The sequence below is a fragment of the Hemicordylus capensis genome, chromosome 1 (assembly GCF_027244095.1).
Source record: "Hemicordylus capensis ecotype Gifberg chromosome 1, rHemCap1.1.pri, whole genome shotgun sequence".
Taxonomy (NCBI): domain Eukaryota; kingdom Metazoa; phylum Chordata; class Lepidosauria; order Squamata; family Cordylidae; genus Hemicordylus; species Hemicordylus capensis.
This window is the reverse complement of record NC_069657.1, coordinates 105,812,114-105,824,164: the sequence shown is the minus strand read 5'-3', so window position 1 is coordinate 105,824,164 and position 12,051 is coordinate 105,812,114. Positions and strand designations below refer to the sequence as shown.

At 39.8% G+C, this 12,051-nt stretch overlaps 1 protein-coding gene across 6 annotated transcripts in view; it reads right to left on the bottom strand.

Annotated features, from left to right (window-relative positions):
• Nucleotides 1-1,390: 1,390 nt before the first annotated feature.
• ANO3 (anoctamin 3) overlaps nucleotides 1,391-12,051 on the bottom strand; it is a 291,826-nt gene continuing 281,165 nt past the window's right edge. For all 6 annotated transcript variants that reach the window (XM_053283690.1, XM_053283691.1, XM_053283692.1 and 3 more), the window contains 4 exons: nucleotides 11,451-11,598; nucleotides 7,385-7,465; nucleotides 5,514-5,619; nucleotides 1,391-4,069 (listed from right to left, as the gene is read on the bottom strand). In XM_053283690.1, coding sequence (XP_053139665.1) covers nucleotides 3,887-4,069; nucleotides 5,514-5,619; nucleotides 7,385-7,465; nucleotides 11,451-11,598 — 518 coding nt within the window. In that variant the 3' untranslated portion in view covers nucleotides 1,391-3,886. The remainder of the gene's footprint in view (nucleotides 4,070-5,513; nucleotides 5,620-7,384; nucleotides 7,466-11,450; nucleotides 11,599-12,051) is intronic.

Genomic DNA, 12,051 nt, shown 5'->3' with positions numbered 1-12,051 from the left:
AACTGTATCAATTGTAAAGCTTGGATCCAGCCAAGGCAATCAGCATTTCGGTAAAACAACAACAGCAAAACAAATGTATTTTTAAATGCTATGTTTTAAAGGCACACAAATAAAATGTGTGCTTCGTAGTTAATGCCCCTGATCCAGAATTGTGTGTGCACTCCAACGCATCAAAAGAGCTCCTATGCTGGCAGGTTTTTCCATTCACTTCAACAGAGGGCATGAGCATCAAAATTTTGATTTGTTGGGCTTGCCTCTTTGGAAAAGTACAGAAAACCCCATGGCTGGAGCAGTCTGGGTACACTGAAGCACTGATATGCACAAGCAACCACTGGATTAGGGTGCCCATATATAAAAATGGAATTCTGATATAAACTAGATTGTCATTATAGAAAACATTAACTATATGACAGAAACACAGTAAGAAAACTTTCTGTGGTATTAGAACAATGGCAAATACATCATAATTAGAACACTCATGATTCAAACTGAAAGTGATACATATTCCCTGTAAATATTATATCTGTTTCTTTAAACTACAGCTTTCATCCCAAGGTTCATGCAAAAATATACATTTGTTATCACTACTGTGCTTTGTTTTATAATAATGTGAGTCTTGGAAAGTGGAAAAAAATGGTTTAAATTTACTTTGGTTGTTATAAATAAGAAAGATTTCTACACCTGAAATTTTTACAAAAGCAAAACCAGGAACATTTTGGTCCCCCAAGTACAAGTGAATCCTGCACACTTGTTTTAGTTTAGTGCTTCATTTCTTCCACATTTTGAAATATTGGTAACAAAGAACTTTATTGAGTAATATCATTATTAGAATAATCATGAATTAAATACCACAAAGCCTATTGTTCTCTGCTGCAGGTATGTGAGAATCAAAGTACAAATCATTAGGGATGTGCACAAATCAATTTTTTGATTCGATTTGTGCCCCAAACAAATCACCCCTAATTTGTTTTGTGTCCAAATCTACTCCCTCAAATCACCACAGATTTTATTTGTATTTGCTTCAATTCAATTTGGATACAGACCAATTTGGACCACTTAATAAGGTCCTAGGGGCATGAAATTTGGTTGGTGGATAGGGCTGCATGGGTGTCACCTACCACCCAATTTTCAAGGCAGTGGGACACTTGTTTGATTTTCAATGGTTGTTTTTTTTTTTAGTTTTTACTGATTTTGAACACTTCTGCCATAGGAAACAATGGGGATTTGAAATTGCCATATCCTAACCCTAACATGGATCTCAGCTTTCATTTTTTCTTTAAAAAGCTAAGCTCTTACCCTTGTAGAAGTGGAGTAATGGAGCAAAATGTGCAGTCATTATTTTTCAAGTGTTTGGATTCTTTGGTGTATAATAACCTTTCCTCATGATGAATCCCTATGAGGATTCATTGCACACCTTCATTTCTTCTGTTCATTGTGGCTGTCACTGGACAGTGCCAACTGTCAACTGCCATGTGCCAATTACACCCCACCCTCACACCCCCACCTGCAAAGTACTGGGGTACTCATTTTAATTTTTAGGAATATTGAAATGTTTAGATTCTTTGGTGTCTAATAACTTTTCTTCATAATGAATCCCTATGAGGATCCATTATACTCCTTCCTTTCTTCTGTTCATTTTGACTATCATTGGACAGTGCCAACTTTCAACAGCTATGTTTCAACTAGACCCTCCCACCATACACACACACTGGGGTACTCAGTTTATTTTTTTTAGGTATTTTTGAAATGTTTAGATTCTTTGGTGTCTTCATTACACAACTTCATTTCTTCTGTTCATTTTGACCCACTGCTTTACAGTTGGGGGTGGGGAATGAGTGGCATCCCATGTTCCAATTACCCCGCAAACCACAAGCCACTGGGTACTCAGCTTATATTTTAGGAATTTTTGAGGTGTTTAGACTCTTTAGTGTGTAATGAATCCTCATAGGGATTCCTTATGAGGAAATGTTGTTAGACACCAAAGGGCCTTAACACTTGGAAAAAATCCTAGAACATAATCTGAGTAGTACCTCAATGCCTTGCAGGTGGGAGTGGGGTGTAGCTGGCACATGGCAGTTGACAGTTGGCACTGTCAAAAAGTCAGTCAAATGTACAGAAGAAATGAAGGTGTCCAATGAATCCTCATAGGGATTAATTGAGGGGAAGTTATAATACACCAAAGAATCCAAACACTTGAAAAATAGTGACCACACATTTTGCTCCATAACTCCACTTCTGCAAGGGCTAGAGCTGAGCTTTTTTTTTTTTTTTAAACTGAAAGCTGGGAATCTGGAATTAATAGGAGGGATACGAATCTCAAATCAATTCGAATCAAATCACGTGTGATTCAATTTGCACCCGAATCTAGCCAATGGACCACAAGGGTGACTTGTTTTTTCTCCAAATCACCCAAATCAGCTAGATTCGGGTACAAATCGAATTTGTACCCAAATCAATTTGCACATCCCTACAAATCATTGCAAGAACATGTACTGTTCTGAAGGAATTAAAAAATATATTCTTAAGAAGGCATAACATTGGGGAAGACTGAATACTGTGCATACACCTATTTTCATGCTTTGATTTTATGGGGGGGGAGACGGTGCTTTAGATATAGTGCTGTTTTTCCTTGGAAAGGAAAGGAGTCATGATGTTATGCTTTATCTTCCGCATAAACAGGAGCTTGTATAAGGTAAGTGATAAAAGTGGCTTCTTAGGATGAAATGCTTTGCAATACATGAAGACATTTCAAGTAGACAGTTTTGCGAAATATTTAAAAATCCAAGTATCTCAAAGAGAAGATACTAGCAACAGTTATACTTCTGCATGTCACATTAGAGCATGGATAGGACTGTTCATTTTAGCGGTACGGGGAAATTTGCACATTGAATATTAATTGAGTATAACAATTGAAAATACAACAATGCTTTTTCCAATTAGTGCTGCATCAAGGGCAGTGCAATAGTATAAGCCAGCATCTGGAGGGATGCAAGCAGCAACCACAAAAGTATACCACTTGGGCAGATGTACAGCAGGCCCTAAATAATGTGCACAATTAACTGTGTGAAAAAGGCTTCTGCATGCATGCAGCTGAGATTTTCTGGATGCAATGTGATTTTCCTCACACAAGATACCTGCATAAGGCAAACAGTTAATCCTCTTGCAGAAGCCAGTTTCCTTAATGAAGAAAAGGATCTCTGGGTCCCAGCCTTCAGTCTTCAAGTGAAATTGGTATTTCTTTGAATGTAGAGAATGTTTTTATGAATTATAAAGACAAACAAGAAGTGTTGTGCAAACATCAAACTGCATAGTAAATATCAAACAGGCTGGTATCCCTTTTAAAGGGCAGAGCCACATCCACAATCTCAGCAAGAGACTAGGACAAACCTGACAAAACTGGAAGCCTGAAGGACTGTTAATGCATCAATTTTTGGCCACAAAGGCAACACTTAATCTTGCTTGATATTGTCATAGGCAATACAATTTCTTTTGAGCAATTAAAAGCTTGGGTAAACACATCTTTTTTAAAAAAAGTCATGCCCTTACGAAAGGTTTACAAGGATTAGATTTTTGTTTTCCATTATGCTGTGGAATCTTTCACAAACTCATTTTATCTTGTGACATGGTGCCCAGCGAATTCACGCCTTCTAGTGATTTCAGCTGAATTAGCACTCATTCTTCAGTACTCCATCTTGAGGACAGACCATTAATAGGATATGGTTGTTTGTCTCCTGTTTGTAACAAGGTTTTTCCAGTTCATAACGAAGCTTGATCATATTTTCCCAACAGCAGCATATATACACAGCTTGATTCCTCTGCCTCACTTCAGGTTGCACTCAGAGCTGTCAGTTCTGATATTAATGTTGTTACTGCTGTTCCAAACCAACTAAGGCCATTCATGGTGATACTGTTTGCCATTCTTTTTCCGCTCGCTCTGCAAATGCTCTAGTTCGGCCTCATACATCATTTCCTGAACTAAGTATTTCTCCCTCCTCATCCTGTCACATAAGTCTTTGGGCATGTCTGGGATTAGGTAGGCAATGAAGGATTTTATTCCAAAAACCAGGTGCTGGAAATAAACAAGAAAGCACATGTAACTTCAAACTGCTTACACTGGTCTGCTCTACTTAGAGTCTCACAATATGCTCTTTAGATAGCAATTCACTGATTACATATTATTATTGTGGTTGTTGTTATTAGTGCTGACATCCAGACTAAAGGTGCATATGCAGCAAAGGAAATATGCATACAGCATGCTGTGTTCCAGACTAAAGCAGCAAAGGTGCTCTTGCGGTGGTGGTGGTGGTGGTGGTGTTATTTGCACTTATTTCCCCTTGCCTCTGAAGCACTCTATGCTACCCAAAAATATATCCCTAAGAGTCACACAGCCCTTAGGGACATATTTTTGGGTGGCACAGAATGCTTCAGAAGGAAGAGGAGATTGGATATCCGCTCCCTGGGCAAGTGTCCATGCTGCTTTAGTCTGGAATGTAGCGCACTGCATGCATGCTTCCTTAATCTAGAAGTCAGGCAGCATAGTTGTTATTTGATTTACAATCTCCTGAATCCTCATGAAAGCATGGAAGATCCAGTAAGTTAGGAGAGTTTCTACAAATGTGTTAGAGACCCAAAACCTTAACCAAAAAATATGCATGTAGGGGGATGGAAGCAGTCCCCTGGTTCTTCTCAAGCCCTCCAAACCATGGTAGCCAGAGTATGGTAAATATGTACTTCCCTCCAGGCCCTAGGGATCATTGGCACCAGAGGCCAGCAAACAGATCTGCAAAGGTCAAGAAATATTTTGCTGTGGGAAAACTACCCTCATTACTTTCTTTAGTGAAGGCCAGAGCTTCACTAAAGAAAGTAATGGCATGCCACTGATTTTGGCTGCAATCCTCCTCCCTTTTGCCAAGCCAAAATTCTACTGCTCTTGGACGAGTGCTCAGCCAAACCAGCACTGACATTAACAGCAGTGCCTTGTGTTCTCCTGTCTGCAAGCTCCCTAAAGCTAGTTCCCCGGGGAATTTACTGGAATATGAGCCTTAACACTAAACTTATTTTTCTATATATTTAAACATTTGTTACTCTAGTCTTTTGTTTGTTAATTTAATGAAAGCTATAAATGGTTATTAGCATGAGTTATCTTTGAAACACAGCTTGATGCACGGATCTTAATACTTGTTAAATTATTTCTATCGGTACAAACTCACTAAGCCTATACTAAATTTTTCTACATGATGTATGTGAGCCCATTGAGATCGAGGTCACAAGGCTTTTGCAAAGAATTAGGAGCAGAGTATTCCATCACTCAAATGGTCACATCAAACTATTTGGGGAGCTATAGTCCATGACCATTGTCCAAACCAAGTTCTATACTTGTCCTAGCTGAACCTCACACGAGCCTGCAGGACATAGGTGTCTGTGTCCTGCAACTTTACACAGACTTTGCATATCTACTCTATTTCATATGGCATTCAAATAGCCTTGATTTTTCAATTCCCAATCCAACTGACCTCAAACACTATAATGAAAGCCAGCCGAGCTGCTAGAACATGCCAGAACTGCAAGGTGAACTCATAAGGAGTTGAACTCCAGGGGGGTGCTCTGTAATCTCTATACCTGTAATAGAAACAAAGGGTAAGAAAGCCATTTGGTAAAAGCTTTGCTTGGAATCCTGCATATCAGTCATTGCTACGACATGTTAGCCGAGGTTTTGGAAGAAGATGGAAGCAGATATAAAAACCACCAACATAGTCTGAAGGATGGGCTAGATACATTCCTGCTTGTGATCAAGGTCATAAAACAAAGAAGTGACTTTAATCATACAATTACGAATGCTTAGAGATACAAGAAAACAGGATAACAAAGTTATTGTAACTAGTGAAATGAAAGTGGAAAATGAATTATGCTTTAGACATAAATGGACCACACTTAATGGCCTTGAGTCCCACATTTCTTACAGACTACCTTTCCCATATGAAACATGTATTGTTTATAACGTGTACTTCAGGTGCTGTGTCATGTGCCTATGCCATATAGGGCATAGTGAGGGGATGTGTGATGAGGAGCAGCTCCTATTGTAACTTCTCTGAGGCTGAGGAATGATTTCCAAGGAGTTCCAGAGCATATTTTTCTTCTTTAGGAGAGGATTTAAAGGCCGCCGTTTCTGAAAGGCTTTTGGATCTTCTAACATGTATTTGCTTCTGTTGTAGTTCACTGGAGTTCTTTTCTTGCTCTGTTGGACTTTGATTTTAATTTAATTCAATTTAATTTTTTATTGTTGTAACTTGTATCATGCCTTGGAAAGGCAGGACATTAATATATGGTTTAAATAAATAGATAAATATAAAATAATGCATATAAACAAATATACAAATAATTGCTTTGATTCATTGCAAAATAAATTCAACAGGACATTCTCAATGTCCCATTCCCCATGCCTATGTATTCCTGTCATGTTTGTAGGGCTAAGCTCAATACTAGGCCTGATAAGCTGATTCAGTGAATCAAATCAGTTAAAAAGCAAGTTAAGGAACCAGAAATTGTGTCAAACAACAGCTGACATTCTGACTAATGATCTGTGAGTGCTACTTGAGAAGCGCAGTGCTGCTGTTGTTGCAGACTAACATGACACCAGCACTCACATAGGGGAGATGGCACATTTTGATGACATCCCCTTTCCCCAGAAGCTCTCTGGGCCACTTGAAAATATGTCCCTGAGGGCTGTGTGACTATCAGGGACATATTTCCAGATGGCACAGAATAATTCCAGGGGAAGGGGAGGTTGTGAGAACTCCCTTCTGTGTGAGCACCAGTGCTGCCTTAGTTGTCCATCAGCAACACTGGTACCTCTCACATAGCACTTATATTTTGTTAGTCAGGATGCTGGCCAATCAGAATCATGCTTTCAATGTAATAAAAGAAGACATCTATCTATATATTTCTCCTCTTGCGAAAGCAGGTACCTGAGCGATAGCGACGGGGACACAGAGATAATGGTAGTGGCGATGAGCCAGGCCAGCCACCGGGGCTGGGGAGACAATTGAGGCCATGGCGGGCTGGGCCTGGCCGGGACTGCCGCTGGGAACAGGAGGCAGCGGCGGGCCAGCCTGGCCTGGGAGCAGGGGATGGCTGCTACCGGGAGTGGGCGGGAGGAGGTGGTGGGCCAGCTTTCTGGCTGGCCCGTAAGCCAGAAAGCATGGGGTGGGGGGGAGAGGGAGTGGGCTGGTCAGCCCACCAGAAAACATGTGGGGGGGGGCAGAAGCAGCCGGTCAGCCAGAAAGCCGGGCATGCTGGCATGGAGGGGGGGAAGCGACGGTGGGTGGGCTGGCTGGAGGCACAGATGCTCTGTGCCCTGCCTAGCTAGTTCTTATATAATACATACCTGCAATATCCTGAATATCCCATGCCAAGCTCACTCAGATCAAATATTGATAAGCTACTGTTGACGTATCCCCTCAAACATCTATAAAGAGAAAACCAAGTCAATATTTTCCATTGAAAAAGGAGTTTGTCATGAATTGGGCATGCAAAGGATGTTTCGATCATCTTTCTTGCCATAACCAATGCATGCCATGATTGCTATAGCATGCCTGTCACATTTTTAGTGAATGATGAGTGGGGAAGATTCCTTATTTTCCAAATGGGACAGCAGGATTTATAGTGAAAGAGAACCATAAAAATTTGAGTACTGAAAATGAAGTTCATGCTTTACAGAAAGGTGCGTGTGTGTGTGTGTGTGTGTGTGTGTGTGTGTTTGCGTGTAAGATTTTGGTCTTTGTCCAAAAGTAAAAGCTATAGCTAGTAAATAAATAACGCCATACTATAAAATACATCTACTGAACTTTAGCAATGGAGAGCCAGATTGTAGGTGTGCAAGTCTCCTCAAATTGAATTATTATGTCAAATGGCAGTGCAGTCATAGCAACCTTTATGCACTAGATTCTGATTAACTGGCACAGGAGATCCCATACAACACGGGGCTGCATGCATGCTCCTGCACAACAGATGAATGCCATGAAATGATGAATGCTGCTGCCACCACTGACAGCTTTGGGATAAGCTGGAAGGGGATCAGGGGATCTGCTCCCTTTGATGAGCAGTACTGTTTGGCAAATGCATGCAAGGCCTTAAACCAGCAAGAGGCATCGTATGTGGTGCCCCAGATGCTGAAACAACCATTTGGCAAATAATTCGATTTCAGATATTAACAAATACAACATTCAGTGGGAACTTCCTAAATTTCATGGAGACTTCCCTTTTGATCTGGATTTGGTCTACTTTCATGCCACACCACACTATCAATGCCCAGAGGCCTGTTAATCCTAGAACATGCTTCTGAAGTACATCATGATTTTTCTCCATCTCTTCTATAGGGGTGGATTCAGATGATCAACTCATATAGGGATTGCTTTTTATTTTTTACATTTTATATCCCGCTCTTCCTCCAAGGAGCCCAGAACGGTATACTACATATTTAAGTTTCTCTTCACAACAACCCTGTGAAATAGGTTAGGCTGAGAGAGAGGAGACTGGCCCAGAGTCACTCAGCTAGTTTCATGGCTGAATGGGGATTTGAACTCGGGTCTCCCTGGTCCTAGTCCAGCAGTATAACCACTACAACACACTGGCGTAGTGGCATTACATTAAGCATTACACGCTTAATGTAATGCTTGTCAGACACAGATTGCCTTTTGCATTGGCAAGAGTTGCTTGCTTATGATAAATAGGTTCTATCTGTGATGGATGTTTCAGGTGAATAATTTTATCATGCTGTAGATGTAAACAATACGGAGTGATGTCACGTGAATTCAATGGGAATATCTAATCACCCCTGATTTTATTTCCAAGTATCCTATTATTCATAACTGGCTGTGATCATTTCAAGAAGAACAAGAAGAGGAAAGGAGGAAAAAGTGGCTTCTGAGCCGTGGGTGTGAGGGGCTGCAAGTACCAGTGAACATATGTGAAAAGTGTAGACGTGGCAGGAGGATTTGGGGTATCATATCTGTGAAGAATAAAAAGTTCACAGCAGGGGCAAGGCAAGGTTGGAATCAGCTCTGGGAGAAAACATGACCAACCTTCTTCTTTGGAGAAGCTGGAGAGAGAGAGAGTGGAGAGCAAGCTGTTACTCAGCTGGTGGGCACCCTTTCCTTGTTCAACTAGAACTAGGTCCCTGGTTCACTGGAGAGAATGTTTGGGGACAGAAGAGTGTGGAAAAGAAGCCTCGCCTGTTATCTCCTCAAGTGGACTTATTTTAATGTCACTGAAGTTAGTTTGTGAGAAAGCAAATAGAAATTCTTAAAAGCAAGGTGTGCTCTGCTTCCGTTGAAGGGCTTGGTGACTAAGTGGGAATGCAAAGAAAATTCATTCTCATTCAATACAGAAATAAGACATTAATTAAGCAAGGGCTGTGCCAGCACTTTCTAATGATAGCATTCAATGAAGTAATGATTAAGGTTTAGGCTTAGGTCTGAAGCTCAGCTTTAATTTCTCTCATCCTAGTAAAAACTCAGGGGGATTTGGGGAATATATCTCTCGTGAAGAAAGTGGGAGATTGACTAAGAAAAAAGGATTTGGGAAGAAGAGACTGATGTGTGAGTTTGAAAAATATAAGAAATAGCATTAGTATAATAGCAGAAATAGAAAAAACATAATAAGCTTTCTGTATGTTAAACAATAGTCCCCTCATACCCACCTATTAAATGTGTAACTGCAAAGTCAAAGAATAAGAAAACACACTGTCAATTGACATTGGAGGAGTTGTAATATTAACAATGATGAAGCCTCCAGAGAAAAGGTTAAATGATTTGCTTATTATGACTTTAACTAAACAGTTAAATGTGAAAAACTACTTGTATTAAAATGGATTTAAATTGACTTTTGCCTATCATGAATTTTACTAAACAGTTAAATGTAAAGAACACTTCTATTAAAATGGATTTAAATTGACTTTTGCAAGCTTAAAAGCTATTACTCTATATAGTATTCATCAGTAAGTACAATAAATTATAATGCTGTTATAAATGGCCCACTCTATTTTAATCTTGAGTGGGAAAGTAGTTTACTTATTACTATAGGGACCAAAAATTCTAACGTTTATATTATGGGAGAAATAGAACATAAGACTAGAGTCCACAGGTGACCAAGTTCATATGATATTACCTGACATAACTAACTCCCTGACACATAAGCATTCCACATGTAGGAAAAGAAAACATGCTTCAAAAACAAAGTCATGAGCAAGCTTTGTGAAGTCTTTAGAATATTTCCATACATAAAAAACAGCTGGAAAACATCCCTCTTTGTGTGCCCTTCTCAGATGGATATGGCACAGTCCAGAAGATATTCTTGAGTGTTCGTAGACTGTGGGCTGAACTTCATGCTATTAGAAAATCCATATAGTTGCCTACCATTGGTGGGGCTGCCACGGCTGGCAGTAGAAAAACACTCCGGTCAGTAAGGAGGATGCTTTTCCATCCAGTTAAACCACACACATTAAGAATGCACATTGTGTGTGCCTGGGCCAGTTGGAAGAAGTATCATCCAAACCAGTCCTACGTATAATGACATTTGGACAGGAGGGAAGTTCAGCTACACATTGGGGTGCTGCTGGCGAAGACTTGCGACTGGGCTGAAGGGTTCAGCAGCAGCTCAAATGATTCTGCTGCATGTAGTTCCACCCCGTAAGGGCATGGAATGCATGTATTCTTGCATAATATTTTGTTTTTCTAATGAGAGCATGCAAAAGCAGTTCTTTCTAGCTTATTCACTATTGGGGCACATGAAGTTATTAAATCATCTGAATTTTCCATCTATTCTATTCATTTTCCATCTATTTCATTCATTCCCCTACTAACTTGGCAAAGAGATGCATTTTAACATGGTGATTCTCTTTATTTAGCAGGGGGAGAGTAACTGGCCCTATCCACCCCCAGCACAGTACCTCCAGTGACTATTGATGGTGTCTCTCTTAGGTTTCTTTTTAGATTGTGAGTCCTTTGGGGACAGGGATCCATCTTATTTGTTTATTATTTCTCTGTGTAAATCACCCTGAGCCATTTCTGGAAGGGCGGTATAGAAATCGGATAAATAAATAAATAATATTTTCCAGCATCTGACAAAAATACAATCAACATGTCTGAGTTTAGATGAGACACTCTGAAAGGAAAATATAATTTCACTTTAATTAGCAGGTTTTTGTATGTACGGATTGGATAATGCAGAGCATTGCTAAACCTACTGTGCACGTTCTAATGCAGTCAGTTTGGATCCTCTAAAAGAACAATACATATATGTGCAGAATGAGTTAAAATACAAATATTAAACAAATATGGATGCAGTAAAATAGTCAAATATACAAAAAGTAAAACAAAATAGAGGCTATGTTGACAAATTTCTATAACATAAAAAGTACATCAGCAAAAGAACACAGAAAAGGGAATAATTACTTTTCATGTCTGTATCCTTGATCGACACAAGGTCCATATTTGTATGCATAAACAAAACGTGGAATATAGTCTGAAGTGATGGCGATAACAAAAGCATTGGTGATGACAGCGAGGACTCCTATTCCTTCGAGGATTCCATACCAGATACCTAGGAGAGGCATAATAATAATAAATAAATAAAAACAGCAAACACCTAAAAGGCTGTTTTTTACGCATTCCCTTTCAATCCACATTCGATGAAGCTTTTGTCCAGTCCAAAAATAAAATTAAACTGCCGTTTTCCAACAGACCTGCCATCTTGTTCTTCATCTTAACTGAGTCTAGAAAACAGATGCCTTTCATTTTTAGAAAAAAAATAAAAATAAATAAAAAATGTAAATGTAAATTCTGTCTGTAAATTCATCCATTGCGCTTACAACACATGAAGGGTATTCACACGTGCAGTCTAACCCAGACTAGGGCAGTGCATCCTGGGTAACGCTGTGTGTGTGAAGTGCCAAGGTTGCTCTCTTGCCCCTGGGCCAAGCCCAACTTTTTAACCCGGCAGTTAGCCAAGGTTAAGCAAACTCAGGGCTCTCTTAACCTCGGCCGGCGATCATCT